At 39.1% G+C, this 17,528-nt stretch overlaps 2 protein-coding genes across 3 annotated transcripts; one reads left to right on the top strand and one right to left on the bottom strand.

Annotated features, from left to right (window-relative positions):
• Nucleotides 1-6,399: 6,399 nt before the first annotated feature.
• FTSZ1-1 (homolog of bacterial cytokinesis Z-ring protein FTSZ 1-1) lies at nt 6,400-8,518 on the top strand. Its single transcript, XM_079061401.1, has 6 exons — nt 6,400-6,764; nt 7,074-7,173; nt 7,245-7,474; nt 7,541-7,708; nt 7,796-8,029; nt 8,100-8,518. The coding sequence occupies exons 1-6, from the start codon at nt 6,513-6,515 to the stop codon at nt 8,355-8,357; spliced, it is 1,242 nt and encodes a 413-aa protein (XP_078917527.1). The 5' UTR covers nt 6,400-6,512; the 3' UTR covers nt 8,358-8,518.
• On the bottom strand, nt 8,484-12,024 carry LOC145125986 (transcription initiation factor TFIID subunit 6-like). Of its 2 annotated transcripts, XM_079061400.1 has the most exons (8): nt 11,898-12,023; nt 11,681-11,839; nt 11,462-11,548; nt 10,140-10,238; nt 9,942-10,050; nt 9,632-9,873; nt 8,992-9,541; nt 8,484-8,901 (listed from the first exon to the last, which is right to left on the bottom strand). In XM_079061400.1, the coding sequence occupies exons 2-8, from the start codon at nt 11,804-11,806 to the stop codon at nt 8,546-8,548; spliced, it is 1,569 nt and encodes a 522-aa protein (XP_078917526.1). In that variant the 5' UTR covers nt 11,807-11,839; nt 11,898-12,023; the 3' UTR covers nt 8,484-8,545. The 2 variants fall into 2 exon arrangements, with proteins under 2 accessions (XP_078917526.1, XP_078917525.1); XM_079061399.1 differs by having other exon boundaries at nt 11,681-12,024.
• Nucleotides 12,025-17,528: the final 5,504 nt, after the last annotated feature.

Raw genomic sequence — 17,528 nt, 5'->3', positions numbered from 1 at the left:
ATTCACTTCACATAACCATGTGCTAGAATGGAATAGATTAAAGCCATACTTGTGGGAATAACAAAATCTCGGAGCGATTCACTATCTATATAATACACTACGTAGTAGCTAATGAATGCTAATTGTATTTTAATATTTTTACATAGAGTAAGATATTAGTTTGTTGTGAAAAAAATTGTGACGACAATAAGTGTCCCTATATGCATTGAACATCATGGATTAGAAATGAACGGTCTTGGCACATGTGAAATCCTTGGATGATAAACATGTTTGTGCACGAAATTACAACCTTCAGTCCCTTATAACTCCAACTTATATTACAAAAATTTTGTCCAAATTTGTAATTCATAGGACATGACATTGTTACCACAGCAAATCATTAAGCCATTTCATGTTAAACTATTAAGACATTCTCATGACATTGTTAGAAATTCGATATAAATTAGTTACATTAACATTAAAACATTAGCAGTCATGTTTTTATTTTCCTTTTTAAATGAAAAATAAAATTATATATTAAGTATAAAGGATATTTGTGACATCCCCAAAATCACGGCCAGAAAAGACCGATTTGTTTATGCTTTGTTTTAAAATCAGAGTAATCGTTTAAAGAAAACTGTTGCGGAATTTGTTCCCAAAACAAAATGTGATAAGAATTTATCAAAGCATTTCTTTAAAGAAATGTATTTTCATTAAATAACAAAATCTCGGGATGTCATGTTCCGATACAGACCAAAAGCATAAACAGTATAAAATAGACCATACAACAGATATTTATAACTACTGATCTATAATCCAAAATCTCTCGTCAAGTCCACCAACTTATACTCTTGTGTCATTACCTGTAATACAAAGAAAACTTAGTGGGTCAGGCTTGGGAGCTTGGTGAGCATATAGGGTTTTCAACCCACAGTAAGATATTATATTATATTTAATCATCAGACAATCAACTCAAATTACCCATCCCCATTATCTCCTTTATTTCTTAAGGATTTACCCTAAGAATCAACTATCCTTTATTCATTTATTCCTAAGGATTGACCTAAGGAATTGACACAAAGTCCACAACTGCCAAGGTCCTCAAATTACAACCGGTAAACACTTAGTTCAACATACTTAACGAACACCTAGTTCTAACACTCCTAGTGAACAAAAACATCTGGTGAATACTTAGTTCTAAAACATTTAGTGAACACACTTAGTTCAACAACACCAAGTGAACACATCTAGTTCAAAAATACTTAATGAACACATTGAGTTCAAAAATACCAAGTGAACACATAGAGTTCAAAAATACCAAATGAACACGTTGAGCTCAAACATCAAGTGAACACATAGAGTTCAAAAATACCTAACGAACACATAGAGTTCAAAAACACCAAGTGAACACATAGAGTTCAAAAATACTTAATGAACACGTGAGTTCAAAAACACTTATTATTTCGTCTCACATCAACTATTTCATTTACCCATGTTCTACCCAACATATTTGTAGATGCAAACACATATACAATTTAAATATTTTAAAACCTTTATAAAACATTATTTCAACATCCATCTCAATAAACAAACACTGTATAAACACATAACACGTACTTTATAGCAAATACTTCATATCTACGTGTTAGAAGAAAGTAACTACACACTCACTTGATCAGAAGATGATCGAACAGCACTACGGCTCTAAGAGTAGTATTCTTCAGTGAAACCGGGATGCTTCCTTGAAAACTGGGCCTCTCGCGGGCAGAGTTTCGGCTCGTAAACTTTACTTCTCCGGATCCTCGGGGATTCGGGACTTACTTCGAGTCTCGGGAATGATATCGGGGCTTCGGGGTACAACTTGCACGCAAAACGAGGAAATAACGAGTGAGAGAGAAGAATTTAATCACTAAAACTCGGCAGCCCACGACATCTATTTATAGGGGTTGATCCCTGCGATTACGCTGGGTGTAACTTCAGAGTACGTTGGGCGTACATCGGGTACGCTGGGCGTACTAAGCGGATCAGGCCGAATGCGTCACTGCTTACGGACCCGAGGCACTCGAGTGGTGGAGTAGGGCGACGTGGCCCAACCCAGACCATGAACCATGAGTACGCTGGGCGTACTCCGCATTTCCAAACTTCTAAAATTCGTATCTTTCGCATACGAGCTCCGTTTTTGACGTTCTTTATATCCACGCGTAGGTGATACTATGCTCTACAACTTTCATTTAGACTCTGTCGGCTAATTTTGACTTTATTTTTATTATTATATTTTTAACAGGCCGGGACAGGAAAAGTCCGTTAAAAATTCATAACTTCTTCATCCGACGTCCATTTCCGTCTGTCTTTTTACCGTTGAACTACTATCGACGAGATCTTCGATTCTCGTTTAGATTGTTTCGGCTAGAAACCACTCGATCTCATATTCGAACTTTGGGCTGCATACTGCTAAGTCGAAACTTCGAAAAATCATAACTTCCTCATACGAAGTCAGATTTAGACGTTCTTTTTATGCACGCTCTCAGTTTAACGTATTCTACGACTTTCGTTTAGATCGCTAAAGCCAGATATTTCTCTATCGTAAATTCACTATTTACGTCGCGTTGTGTCGTGCCGGTTCTGTCGCGAAACTTCGACAGGTCATAACTTCTTCGTTATAACTCAGATTTCGACATTCTTTATATATTTGGAATCCTTGTCACGACTACTACAACTTACTTAAGATTAATCCATCTGAATAATCTTCCATCAGAAAGTCATTTTCGACGCTTATCGTCTCTAAATTGACTAGCCCGGATCTGCGGGCGTTACAATATTATTAAAAATGGCAATTAAAATATAATTTTAGCTTTTGAAATATTTGTAGAAGTTATCAAACATATGGATTATTTCAGACATGTTTCAGACTATCTTTATATTACATATAAAAACAAATGACAAAATACATCTCGGATGTTAGATTTCGATTTTTCAGATCTGGTTCGTCTTGCATGGATAAAGTTTCCAACTTTATCTCTTCCCTTGGTTCAAACAAGCAAAACCATAAGCCCTAACTCTCAAAATGACCTAAAATGACCAAAAGACTATGCATGGCTTGGAAAGGGGACAAGAACTCGACTTTCAAGCAAGAAGATGGTCCATAATGAGTCTAAGACAACATCAATCACCTGAAGTTTCCAAACTCCAAGAAATCATAAGCTAAAAGGACCAAAGACAACCAAAACACCATCTAAACCTAAATCTATACATGGAAATCAAGAAAGCAAGAATTTTTTATACTTACAAAGGTCCAGAGTTGAGGAGAAGGTTGCACAACTTCTGGATCTTCACTCTACTCTCTTCCAGACACTTCTTTGTAACATCCGGAATTCCAGGTATTATATTTTATCATTTATTTTTGAGAAAAGAGAGGGACTCGACGAGTCGAGTCGTAGACTCGTCGAGTGGGACCGCGAATGCTGACTGGATTTAATGAATGGACTCGGCGAGTCGATGCGTGGACTCGGCGAGTCCGCGCTGTTAAATGAAACCCTAAATCTCAGGGCCTGAGCCCTATTTAAAGGCCTTTATGGCCTCCATTTGCGGCTACCTGTCCAGAGAGAGTACCCCTTGAGAGCTTGAGCGAGTTGAGAGAGAGATAAAGCCATATTGATCGATTTTGGTGTAACTTAGCAAAGGAGAAGTTGTTTCCAGCAAGAGGAGGTCAAGGGAGCTGTGGATCTAGAGTTTTCAAGTTCAGATCTACGTTGTTGAGGTATCTAATCGAACTCCTTTTCTGTTTTGGGTTAAGATCTATGATCTAGGGCTTCCTTTGCACCATTTTGAGTTAGATTGTAAAGCATAGGGGGTCCCTTTGAGTATAGATGATAGATCTGGACCTTGAGAGGTCCAAAAGGTCCCAAGCTTCCAGCTTTATGAGGTCTCATGTGAGCCTTGAGAGTAAAATCACATTTAAAAGGTTATTCCTCCATTTTTGGTCTTATAAGCATTGCATGAACGTAAAGTTTGAACCTTTACGTGACTTTCGAGTGTTAGAAGGATGGATCTACTGTTTGGTGAAACAGATCTGACCTCAAGAGATCTTTTGAGAGTTTTCATGGGAGGAACTCGCCGAGTCCATAAGAGACCTGTGGCGACCCGTGGAGTTTAGGGTTGACTCAGCGAGTCAAGTGAGGACAGGGGCGAGGAGGACAGGCATGTACTTGCCGAGTCACTCTAGTGCACTCGGCGAGTCTGGTCAAAATGGACAGTTGACTTTTGGGTTGACTTTTAGGGTTTGTCAACAATTGGGCCTTGTGCCTGTAGAGGGGTAGAATGGTCTTTTACCCTTCTAGGGATTTGCATGAGAGAATATCCAAATTGTGAGGAGACATTTATTTAGTGAAATTTATTATTGTGACTAGGTGGAGGCTAGGGCAGTATTCTGATATCGAGATTTTACCGAGATTCCCGATGTGAGTCTTCTCACTATACTTTACCTAGAGTGGTAATCAGAGCTATGTGACAGTGTATCTTGTATGCTATTTATGTGTTGTGATTCTATGTGATATGTGATATGCATGATTCAGAGTTTACAGCGTTAGGACCAGTGGGTCCACAGAGTCATGGGACCAAGAGGGTCCCACAGAGATATTCGACCAGAGGGTCATCAGAGTTACAGCCTTGAGTGGCTGATATGTGTTTATGTGGTATTTTGGGGAACTCACTAAGCATTTATGCTTACAGAGTTTTGTATATGTGTTTCAGGTACCAGTGATGATCGCGGGAAGGCGCCGGCATGATCTGTACACACTCATGGAGCTTTTGTTTATATGATTCTGGGATATGTTTTTCTATGATGACAGTGGATACATTATGTTTATTATTATCTTATGAATGAAAGTATGTTTTAAAATTGTGAAAAATTATTCGAAAATTTGGGTGTTACATTCTTGTTCAAGAAACTCCACCAAAAGCTCCAAACACACACACACACAATACACCAAGAACACTAAAGGGGGCTAGGGTTTTCTCTTTGACGATGGTGGCTTGAGAAAATAACGAACTCTAAAAGTTAGCACCCTTAAATAAAGCCCAAGGCCCGAGACCTAGGCTTTTGAATCTAGCCGCCACCGCGCTGCGATCCATACCTGACTATGCCACTACTTAAGTGACGTGGCCGTGTCGCTGACATACTATTGCTTTTTTATTTGGTAAATAAGTTTTATAATTGCTATTATTTGAATACAAACTTCAAAAATATCTTGGGGATGAATTTTGGCTACTTTAAAACAAAAGAACAAAAGAGTTTTGTATATGTGTTTCAGGTACCAGTGATGATCGCGGGAAGGCGCCGGCATGATCTGTACACACTCATGGAGCTTTTGTTTATATGATTCTGGGATATGTTTTTCTATGATGACAGTGGATACATTATGTTTATTATTATCTTATGAATGAAAGTATGTTTTAAAATTGTGAAAAATTATTCGAAAATTTAGGTGTTACATTCTTGTTCAAGAAACTCCACCAAAAGCTCCAAACACACACACACACAATACACCAAGAACACTAAAGGGGGCTAGGGTTTTCTCTTTGACGATGGTGGCTTGAGAAAATAACGAACTCTAAAAGTTAGCACCCTTAAATAAAGCCCAAGGCCCGAGACCTAGGCTTTTGAATCTAGCCGCCACCGCGCTGCGATCCATACCTGACTATGCCACTACTTAAGTGACGTGGCCGTGTCGCTGACATACTATTGCTTTTTTATTTGGTAAATAAGTTTTATAATTGCTATTATTTGAATACAAACTTCAAAAATATCTTGGGGATGAATTTTGGCTACTTTAAAACAAAAGAACAAAAGAGTTTTGTATATGTGTTTCAGGTACCAGTGATGATCGCGGGAAGGCGCCGGCATGATCTGTACACACTCATGAAGCTTTTGTTTATATGATTCTGGGATATGTTTTTCTATGATGACAGTAGATACATTATGTTTATTATTATCTTATGAATGAAAGTATGTTTTAAAATTGTGAAAAATTATTCGAAAATTTAGGTGTTACATTCTTGTTCAAGAAACTCCACCAAAAGCTCCAAACACACACACACACACAATACACCAAGAACACTAAAGGGGGCTAGGGTTTTCTCTTTGACGATGGTGGCTTGAGAAAATAACGAACTCTAAAAGTTAGCACCCTTAAATAAAGCCCAAGGCCCGAGACCTAGGCTTTTGAATCTAGCCGCCACCGCGCTGCGATCCATACCTGACTATGCCACTACTTAAGTGACGTGGCCGTGTCGCTGACATACTATTGTTTTTTTATTTGGTAAATAAGTTTTATAATTGCTATTATTTGAATACAAACTTCAAAAATATCTTGGGGATGAATTTTGGCTACTTTAAAACAAAAGAACAAAAGAGGAAAATGCTTAAAGCCCTAAAACACCCGACCCACCGTTGTCTTCATCTTTCCCAAGTAGTGTAGAGGTAGAGGCAGCCATATTTCTAACTTTACTTCCTTCACCGTCCTTTAGAAACATCCATGGCCACACGAACGCTTCTTCAGTTCGCCACCAACGTTACCCAGTTACCGTCGTCTTCCTCCTCAATCTCCACCGGATGTCCGCTTTCTCCCTTCTTCTTGAAAGCATGTGACTCACCTAGGGCTCGTGTACGTCGGCGTTCCGCCGTATGCTGTTCTTTTGCCTCAATGGAGTCTGCAAAGATTAAGGTTGTCGGTGTCGGCGGCGGCGGCAACAATGCCGTTAACCGCATGATTGGTAGCGGGTTGCAGGTGTGTCTCGAAACCGATAATTCTTCTCTCAGATTTATCTTATGTGTCTTTCGAATTGAAAAGAGTAATATCTTGATATCCATTGTTCAAAAATGTGTTATGTACAGGTTTAAATTATATTTAATTTTATCATTCAAGAGATTTGTGTTTCGTTCATTAAAGAAAAAACAGTTATCGTTTTTCACTGGAAGGAACTTCCATGTTGCAGATTTTTCATGTTTGTGCATAATCGTGGATATTGGTTTTTCATTAACATTTACATATGTGAGGGATGATTTCCTTAACAAGATTTGATTTGATGAACTTTAGGGTGTTGATTTTTACGCCATAAACACGGATTCTCAAGCGCTTTTCCAGTCTGTTGCAGAGAACCCAATTCAAATCGGAGAGCTTTTGACTCGTGGACTTGGTCTGCTTGTTTCCAGTTGGAGGATAAGGTTTGTGTTTATATGTTGTTGATGTTGTTGTTGATGGGTTCAGGTACGGGTGGGAATCCGATGTTGGGGGAACAGGCTGCAGAGGAATCAAAGGAAGCAATTGGAAATGCTCTCAAGGGATCAGATCTTGTGTTCATAACAGCAGGAATGGGAGGTGGGACAGGATCTGGAGCTGCTCCAGTGGTGGCCCAGATAGCAAAAGAAGCAGGATATCTGACCGTTGGTGTTGTAACCTACCCGTTCAGCTTTGAAGGACGCAAAAGATCAGTCCAGGCAGGTGATACAAAACCCATTATAAATGATTAATGAATGTGTTATCACTTATCTTCTATCTATCAGGCATTGGAAGCTATTGAGAAGCTGCAAAGGAATGTGGACACACTTATAGTCATCCCAAATGACCGTTTACTGGATATTGCTGATGAGCAGACACCCCTTCAGGATGCTTTTCTTCTTGCTGATGATGTACTCCGCCAAGGCGTTCAAGGCATTTCAGATATAATCACGGTGAGTGAGAGTGATTCAACTTGTATTATTATATATTTATTTTTAGAGGAGTAGTATGTTGATATGATATGATGATGTTTTGTGCAGATACCTGGGCTGGTGAATGTGGATTTTGCAGATGTGAAAGCAGTGATGAAGGACTCTGGAACTGCAATGCTTGGTGTGGGAGTTTCCTCTAGTAAAAACCGAGCTGAAGAAGCAGCTGAACAAGCAACACTTGCTCCTCTCATCGGATCTTCAATCCAATCTGCCACAGGAGTGGTTTACAATATCACTGGAGGGAAGGACATAACTCTTCAAGAAGTCAATAGGGTGTCTCAGGTAAATAATGATTTTGTATGGTATTAATTAATTGAATGAGAATGAATGTGGTTTGGTTTTTTTGTGTCAGGTTGTAACAAGTCTAGCAGATCCTTCAGCCAACATTATATTTGGGGCTGTTGTGGATGAGAGATATAATGGGGAGATTCATGTCACGATTGTTGCCACTGGATTTGCACAGTCGTTTCAGAAATCACTCCTGGCTGATCCTAGAGGAGCAAAACTTGTTGATAGAAATCCAGAATCCACACAACCTTCCATCTCTCCTAAATCCTCCTTCACCACACAAAATCCCACCCCATCTCGCCCTAGGAAAATCTTCTTTTGAGTTTTCACTTTCTTATGTTTCAAATCAAATGTTGTTGATGTTCTTTTTATTTTTTTTATTTTGAGGATGTGTTTTTTACGTGAATGAAAAGCTCACTTCAAATGAAAACAGGTTGATTTGGTTACATTTTCTGACGAATGGAAAATAATTAAATTGTTTAATAGCATGACGTAGTTATGAATTTACAATCATATGAATATATTACACAATTCTGGGGAAGGTACAAAGGGAAGCATGCTTTCACCAAAAAGATGAAATAGTTTTGGAAGCAAATGTCCAGCATTTACTTCCTTCTTCCACGCACGTGACACAGCAAGTGATGATGTTTGTATATTAGCACCAAACCTATCCCTCCTCATACCTGCACTGGTACTGCTCCCCGGGATATTCTCATTACCCATAAACCTTGTTGGTAATACATCAGAAGACCCCCCTCGAGTTATTGAAAATCCACTTCCACCCCCTTGCATCTCCACCTTCACCAAACTCTCACCTGTTGCCGCCTTTTTAACTGCCTGTTCCATCATTCCCGCCTTGCGTTTATCTTCACATCATCAAACAAGAAAAAAAGTTAGTTTTCAAACATATGATAAAACAAAGAGAGCATAAAAGAGCAATTAATGACTAGTAGTACTTGTTGGATTGAGGAGTTTTCCATTAATGGTATGTGTTGGTGGAGAAAGCAGATTGGGAATCATCTTAAGCTGATTGTAAACACATAAACCAGCCGCAGAGATTAAGGCCCCATGCACCTCATTGGCATTCTTGTTGTGAAGGTGCATTTCTGGTTGTATAAACTGTAAATACAAATCAAGATTTGGTAGCAAAAGCAGACGCACCACGCTTGAGCCAAGGGCAGTAATCCCTTTGATAGCACCATAATGTTGGGTCAATGCTTTTGCAGGGTCCATGAAAGCATCAACAAGTGTCCTGGTGACACGTAACTGAAGATTATGATACCCATGCCCAAACCTTCTGCATATTGAAGCCACCAGGTTGGCTGTAAAGTTTCTGAGTTCCCAGTGGTTATTATTATTTAGGGTTTTTGCAACAAGACACGTCATCACGGATGGCATGAGCTGGATCAGATACGGTTCCATGTGCAGGTGTGGATTCTGTACAAGACTCCGCACAAGCCTCATCAAAGCAAAAAGAAGCTGGAAGTTGTTCAAATTACGGGTCACCTGATATCATCAGACATGGTGTTAGGTTAAATTAACTTAACTTAACTTAAGTGGTAATATTAAGCATAGTGAAAATGGTGGACTGACTACCTCTTCAGCAACAAAATATATGAAATAAGGAACCAAAGGATGGAGTCCTGCATCCCTCGCCAAACTCAACAGTGCTTTCTTAAAGATGACTGAGTTTGACCGGGTTACAGTCAGGTCTGTGATCTTTTCAAAGTAAAGCTGAAGCTCTATTGACAGCACATGTTTCACAGGACTTTTATTATTATTGTCCCCAGTCCCAATCCCATCTTCTTTGTTCTTATTATCAACTGGAGTCAAAAGTGCTGCAGTCAAAGTCAAAAGTCAAAAGTCAAAAACTGATTTATAGATTTATAGATTGTTAGTTATTTACCTTCTAGTGGAGGATTCTCGGGAATAGCAGGTTGTACGCCTTCGATAGCCAACCAGTGGTTCACAACTGCAGTATCTAAAGGTGCTTTTGGGAGGGGGGCTTCAATAACCTGAATGAAATATTAATAATTTTAGTCAAAAGTCAAAAGTCAAAAGTCGACTATATACTATACTGTTCTAAGAATGACATGTCATTTACCTCTCTAAATTCTACATCCTTGTCATCAAGGTAAAATAAATCTTTATGTCTGGCAGCTCTTTTGAATCGCAAAGAATTTCCAGATGCAACATATATTGGCTGAGATGAGAGTGAGACACATATGGTATAACATATTCAGATCATTAATATCAATTTGAAGTCAAATATACGTCACTTGAACAAGAACAGAAAAGAATGTGAAAACCATAGTAAATAAATAAAAAATAATTCTATGCAGTAAAAGCAATTCCCCACACCATATACAAGTCGGAATATAATTCTAGGCACGGAGGAGATTAATAAGTGTGCTTAGGCCTTAGAGAAAATAAGTACCAAGAAATGCAATAAATCCCTAGTTTTTGTTACAATCAGATAGGGTGTGTGGTGAATGGTGATACTCTTTAGGATGATGTATTTTCACTTTCCTAGTTTCCTTAAACTGTATTTCGACCCTATGACAAAATCAGTTATGAGATAGTTAGGCACACAACTTGAAGAACAAAACTAGATTCATGTTATGGTATAAGTATATTTGAAATGTCTAGAGAGTGGTATTTATACCAGAATTACCCACAAGTGGAGTGGATAGGAATCACGAAACTGCAGTTAACAGCAGTACTTGTGGTATATACTGTCCCAATCAGCTTGAAGCTTGAAGTTGACTGAGCTCCAAGTCACAAACTGACTTGGTCAGTTTTTAGATGTTTAGTTCCAAACTGATACCCTAAAATTGGCCTAAACTGTCAAGGTTTTCCACACTACATTTTGCAGTCTAAATCTGCATCATTTGTTGTGTTTGGGAATTGGGATCAATCTAGTCTTATACACCTAACTTCTATTAGCTCATAGCCTAAATCCCCTTTGGCACTTCACTACACTTATGTAAATTCCACTCCGGATACTCAAACTGAAAGTCTAAAATCACCAACACTTATTATAGTTTTCACGAATGCCAATATGCCATGCTAGAGCTAGACAAACTTCAATTGATAACTTATAAGCACTCCATGGAATCCAGAACGGCCATATCACATTCCTTAAAAGGAAGTAAATCAACAATATATGTTAGGGCCTTGGGCTGTACTTACACTAGAGCTACAATTGTAGTTGTAACCCTCCAAATCCAAAACCACAAGATGCAGTTATGGATCAAACTTAGCCCACACCACATGACCCATAATATTTGAGCATTGCCTAAATCCCATTCGGTACTAATAACCTAAAATGTCACCCCATCATCAAACATAATCATATCATACAAGATTAGAAGAATAAAATACAGCTGCAAAACCATTCATCAATCAGCTGAGACCATAAAATACCTCCATTTTTCTTAGATCAAGGGCGGTATCCACATCATCTGAAGTCATAGCAGTTCGCTTTGCATGCCGCATACATTTTATAGCCTCCTACAATTGCATAAATTCGAATATGCATGTGAAATCAGTACTGACCATCAACAGTTCACTACACTATATACGCATTGAAACTTAAAGCATGAAAATTTCACAAACAAAATTGACGGCATTCGCATAATCAACCTGCATAATCTCGCGAACACGGTATTCGATGTCGGCGGCTAGAGAAGGCAAGACATCCGGCGACAAATTTCCAACGCCGATACTTTGCGCGATCACTTCGATGCTTTCTTTATCTACGACGCTCATCTTCTTGTTTTTTTTCTTTTTCCCTTCAATTAACTACAATCACCTAGCCTATAAATAATTTACAAAAAAGAGCTCAATCACAGCAACTTACTCATTCAATTCCCTCATTTTCCCAATTTCGGTCCAAGAACTTCGACGATAAAGAGGGAATTTGAAAGAGCCGACTCTGCGTTTGCGATTTCAATTTGGGGAACCGTCCGCACAAGTGGGTGGGAGAATGCAAGTGCAAACCATTTTCTTGGTAAATCTAATGGGCCTCCAGGGCTATCAAGGCCCAAGTCAGATTTTTTTTTGCACGCCGTATTCGGATTACCGGAATGCAACCTTTTTATGCTAGAGGTGCAAAAGTCGGATTTTTTTGAGAAGCGGGACCAGTTTTAAAACCGATTCGGTTCATAACAGATCCAGTTTTAGTCAATGAATTAAGAAACCAGTCTGGCCAGGAACCGGATTGGTTTCAAATCGGTTCAAACCGAACAATACTTACAACTAGGGATGAAAGTGGGTCCAAACCCGGACCGTTGGACCCGGACCTAGAAAACCTGGAACTCAGAATTGATGGATTATAAGACCCGATAACCGGACCGGTATACCTAAACCGGTTCCCGTTCGGTTCCGGGTATCGGACCGGGTAAAGTGGGTATGGAACCGGAAATTGAACATTGGAACCGGAAACCCAAGATTGGAACCGGAATTTTGGAACCGGAAACCTTTAAATTTGGCAAATTTTTTGTTCAAAGTGTTCATTTTAGTGATGGTTTCCATAATGAGTCGTTATAGTTGTATTTCATGTGTTTTACTGCATGATACTATAAGTTCCATAAGATGTATTCGTTGAGATCAAGTAACAAATGGGTATGCTTAAATTTCCCACTAATTCCCACTTTTATAATGTTAACTGTTAAGCTTATAAAGAAAAAAAAAACGTATGTAAAAATGACATTATGAAGAAAATAAGTAAAACATCCAAAATTAGTTTCCTAACATCATAGCATTTAAATATGTTAAACCATCAATACATAGGTATGTTTATATTCCAATTTTGTGGTACAAATCAGCTAAGTGAATGACACCAGGTTACACCAGGGATAAACATGGGATAACTTCAATTAACAAACTGGGGAAAACAGGGGATAAACAAAAAAAATACTTGGAGCCTAAGTATTATTGATTGAAAACGTTTTTTGGGCTACATAAAAATACCACACAAAAGGATCCATTTATACTAAACACAAAACAATCATAGGCAAACACACAAAAAATGGAATAAAAACTATTAAATAAGAAAATATCCAAAAATACCCCTGCTCTTATTTGTGATTTCTACAGATTCATTCACATGTTTTTAAGTCCCTTTGATGATTTACATGTTTTTGGCTTAACCTCTACTCTAAAACAAAATCCTAAACATCCAAAACTAAAATATGGCAGCTTTTCCGAAAATACCCCTAGGACATAATCGGTAATGTTTGTGTAATCCAACCTTTCCAGGATTCTGTGATTGATCACCTGTTTTGTAATAGGAATGGAATCAGAGACAAGAATGGAATCGCAAACTAGAATACCAAGATGGGTTTATTTTTACTTTAATAACGAAATAAATGGCCACTTAAAGATCATGATCATAACCATTTACACATCGGAAATTGTCATGTCAGCATTTAGAATCAACTGCCATTCGGTAATAACAAAACATGGAGCCTAATCGCCTATGATCATGAAAGTCGCACTTCTTTTTGACACATCCCATAAAGATTGCAGCATTTGTAGTTTCAACAAGCTTTGATAGTTAATGGGTTTCACTAACACCTCCAACACTGTTCTAATTTATGTATTAGTCAAAGAATGTGATAAATCAAGATGTGATCTGTGTATAAACATTGACATTCATGAATTACCACATCTAATTTGAAATTATCATAAAGCCATGCAGTGATTAAACACTAATTTAATTAACAACAAATTTGTAAAAGGGAGCAACTATAGAGTCGATGAACATTAGCCCAAAAAGACTCGGTAAAGTAAGATGATTTATTGAGAAAGATGAACTGCTTCCATTAAAACACTGTAATTTTCTTCCTTTTCGAGTTGATTGTCTCAATGGTGAATCTATCCAAATAGTCGATGTCGATCACAATAACCCTTCGTGCGTTCGATGTCAAACCCAACCTGGATGAATGATCGAAATCCACACTTCGATAGCGTCTTTTTTTTAGTTCCCATTCAAATTCCGGTTCAGGGCCTAATAAACCGGGTCTGGTGCATTTAATTCGGTTTTGTTTTTTTTTCTAATCCGGTTCTCAAACCCGTTAGACCCGGACCCGTTGGACCCATACCCGGAATACCCGGAACCCGGACAAGGTCAAATTTTAGAACCGAGAACCAGACTGTTTAAGAATTTTCTGGTTATACCGGTTCCGGTTCCGGTTCCGATCCGGTTTTCCAGGTCTATAGCTCATCCCTACTTACTGTTGGGTTTTCTATGCATCAAATACACTCTAAACTAGGCAGCGGAAAAATCGAAACAACGATATACCTAAGTGTACATGCATCCTATGGATCTATGGCTTCATGCTAATTACATTAGCCCTAGAAAACTAAAACATAAGTAAGAAAACATACCTCTTATGTAACCCTTGATCTCCATGCTTGAGATCTTAAACCTCCATGAAGTTGCTTGGATGAAAGGACCCAAACCAGAATCCCTCTAATGGTATCACACCCAATGACACCAAAGAGTGGAATAAAAATAACTAGGAGAAGGGTCAATTTCACAAACCCAAAGGGGTTAGAAATCGTCCCTAAGAGGGGGAGGAAGAAGGGTTGGCGAATACTTCAAGCCAAGGTGCAATGATGAATGAAATCCCTAAGGCCCTATTTATAGCCTTGGATGCCTCCTAGGGTTTAGTACTCCTTCCCATGTGGGATGGAGGCCTAACCACGAAATTTCACTCCTTTCCCATGTGGGATGGAGTGATTTTCATCCAACCCTAACTCCATAAGGGTTATAGAACATTCCTGATTAACCAACTATCGATTAATGAACATTCAACCCTTTAATTAATTAAAGTGTTAATTAATTCCCAAAATATATTTCCAAAATATATTTCCAATTAGTTTCTAATTAATTATTAACCACAATAATTAATAAACTAATTTCTCCTTTATTTATTCTACTCAATTTGGGTCTTGAGGGCAACCCAAAAGGACCCTGCTATTATTAGAAAATATGATCGACAGTTAATGACCTTGGACACTATTCCAACAGTCTCCCACTTGGACAAGTCATCAACTATACGAGGACCGATATTTCTCAATAATCAATAGAGAGTTAGCCATCCAATGCAACTACCGAACTCTTGATCTAATCAAGATTCAACCCTTAGATAAGTGATCAACTATCCCTTCGTTCTATGATATCTGTATGAATTCGAGACATGGATAATGGTCAATCTCAAGAATTCAAGATTATGTTTCCCGATATAGATTTGTGACGACTGCATCTGACTACTAAATTGAACACATCAATTCCAGTCAGGGCTCGGCCAAGCTCTTTAGATGTCAGCACCAAATCATCGAGGGGCCCATAGATATCGCTTCTCCTATTAGGGCAGAAGGAACGAATAAACTTTGACTACATAGTTTTTGTCTATTTCATCATGTCACACATGGACATACCCTTTATAACTACCAGTTACGGTTAGCGTTGGAGTAGACCAATACATAACAAAATCATAGAGCAAAACCCCACATGCATCTAGGTTTGAATAATAGAAGATATTATCGTCTTAGAATTACTCGTGACTGAATCCATGAAGTAATCTCTAAGCGTGGGTTGATCCAATACTTAAATCTCTATTAAGCACTCATGAGTGTTAGCGCAATCTCTTTGCTATGTCCAATCAATATGGACAATCCACTAATACTCATGACAGTCTTGAATCACTACTTACTTTCAAGAGTATGACCGACTGTGGGCGTTTGAGTAAATTAATACTCGGGAAGTGGGTTCCAAACATGCAAAAGTGAGAACGCAGTGATAGGCTAATTGAAATGACCGAAATCCATCATATATTAAGATCACCACTTAACAAATCGCCAAATCAAATTAAAACTTATACTGCTTAAAGTTCTCGGGTTTTAAAACTGTAGCACCTGGTTCCTGGTATGTATTTTATCTAAGTGTTTTGTGTTTTTGGCCTGGGACTCGGCGAGTTGAAGGCCCAACTCGTCGAGTAGAAGCGGATTTGATCTGGGATTTAAATGACGGACTCATCGAGTCGGCTTCCAGACTCGACAAGTAGACTCTGACTGGACAAAACCCTAATCTGAGGGTTTGCACCCTATTTAAACAACCTTATGCAGCCTCCATCGCCCCTTTATGCTCCTAGAACACTCCATACAGAACCCTAGTCGTGTTGTGAAGATCTAAAGGCCTTTTTGGTGATTCTTGGTAGCTTGTGGTGGTAAGAAGGAAGGGAAAAGCTTGAGGAATCAAGAGAAGACCAAGGGAGTTCAAGTTTGTGCATCTTTTGCAGTTTCCAGAAGGTATAAAGTCGATACCTTGCTTGTTCATTTGCTAGATCCCTTTTTGGGGAGATTTAGGGCTTTTATAAGCCATTCTTGGCAACCAACCATGATTGCAAGCATGGTTGGGGGTTGAGGCTTCGGATCTAGGTCCATGGAGGAGTTACAAGGCAGAAAAGGGCTGCTTTTCCACCCATGGAAGCCCCCATGCAACTTAAGAGCCTCTTTTAGAGCCTTTTTGGCTCAAAGTCCCATGCATGCACGTAAAGTTCGTAACTTTACGTGCTAGATCGAGTTTAGGGACCTAGATCTATCATTTGGACAAGAGTTGTACACCAGAAATCGAAGAAATAGACTTTCGACTATATCGACTCGACGAGTCGTTCTTGGGACTCGGCGAGTCCGAGGCTTGGTTTCCCTTTTCTGTTAAGGTTCAAGAGACCCAGTTGAGTGATAGAAAGGTTTTAGAGGGTCCAGGGAGTGACCTAAACGTATTGGAATAAGCCATAGTCCTGGAGTTCATAGGAGTCGGCGAGTGCATGAGCCGACTCGGCGAGTCCAAGGCAATCTCCCAACTCTTGAAGATGAACTCGACGAGTTGTTCATATAACTCGGCGAGTCGAGGACAGGACATGTTCATAGGATGAAGATGAACTCGACGAGTGTTCATACCGCTCGGCGAGTCGGATGAAGGTTCATCCGGGGTTGAGTTAGAAGGAGAACTCGTCGAGTCGTTGCTAAACTCGATGAGTAAAGACGTGAATGAGGACAGTTGAAGAGATAGGGACTCGACGAGTTGGCGACCCAACTCGGCGAGTCGGGTCAACTGGAAGTTGACTTTGACTTTGACTTGGACTTGGTCAGGGGTAAAATGGTCATTTTACCCTAAGAATAGATATCAGACTCTGATTAAGTGTTTTGTGGGGATTATAGCCGGAGGATTTCCGGAGCAGCAGCAGACAGAGATTTCCCACACAGATTATCAGCAGCTACTCGTTCGGGGTGAGTTACCTTCCAGTAGGGGTGGGTCTAAGGCCACAATGCCGGCCCACCAACAAGGATAGTTGTTAGATAATTGTCTTTGTGATAATTATCTTGGTATGGTTATGTGCTTTGGTCATGAGATATGTGTTGGATTAATGTCTAAGTCCATAACTATATTTGGTATGTACTTGACCCGACCCGGCATGGTCCA

This window comes from Lactuca virosa, chromosome 7, assembly GCF_052849685.1.
Source record: "Lactuca virosa cultivar CGN04683 chromosome 7, Lactuca_virosa_CGN04683_v6, whole genome shotgun sequence".
Lineage (NCBI taxonomy): Eukaryota > Viridiplantae > Streptophyta > Magnoliopsida > Asterales > Asteraceae > Lactuca > Lactuca virosa.
Note: the sequence above shows the minus strand (reverse complement) of the source record. Positions and strands in the feature narration are given on the sequence as shown.

Bases quoted from the DNA above. Each gene is read 5' to 3' on its own strand.
- FTSZ1-1 (XM_079061401.1), top strand. From the start codon at position 6,513: ATGGCCACACGAACGCTTCTTCAGTTCGCCACCAACGTTACCCAGTTA. The intron at 7,174-7,244 runs GTCTGCTTGTTT...TGATGGGTTCAG, and splicing joins GCTTTTGACTCGTGGACTTG to GTACGGGTGGGAATCCGATG. The intron at 7,709-7,795 runs GTGAGTGAGAGT...TGTTTTGTGCAG, and splicing joins GCATTTCAGATATAATCACG to ATACCTGGGCTGGTGAATGT.
- LOC145125986 (XM_079061399.1), bottom strand. From the start codon at position 11,806: ATGAGCGTCGTAGATAAAGAAAGCATCGAAGTGATCGCGCAAAGTATC. The intron at 10,051-10,139 runs GTAAATGACATG...TATTTCATTCAG, and splicing joins AGGATGTAGAATTTAGAGAG to GTTATTGAAGCCCCCCTCCC. The intron at 9,542-9,631 runs GTAGTCAGTCCA...TGATGATATCAG, and splicing joins TATATTTTGTTGCTGAAGAG to GTGACCCGTAATTTGAACAA.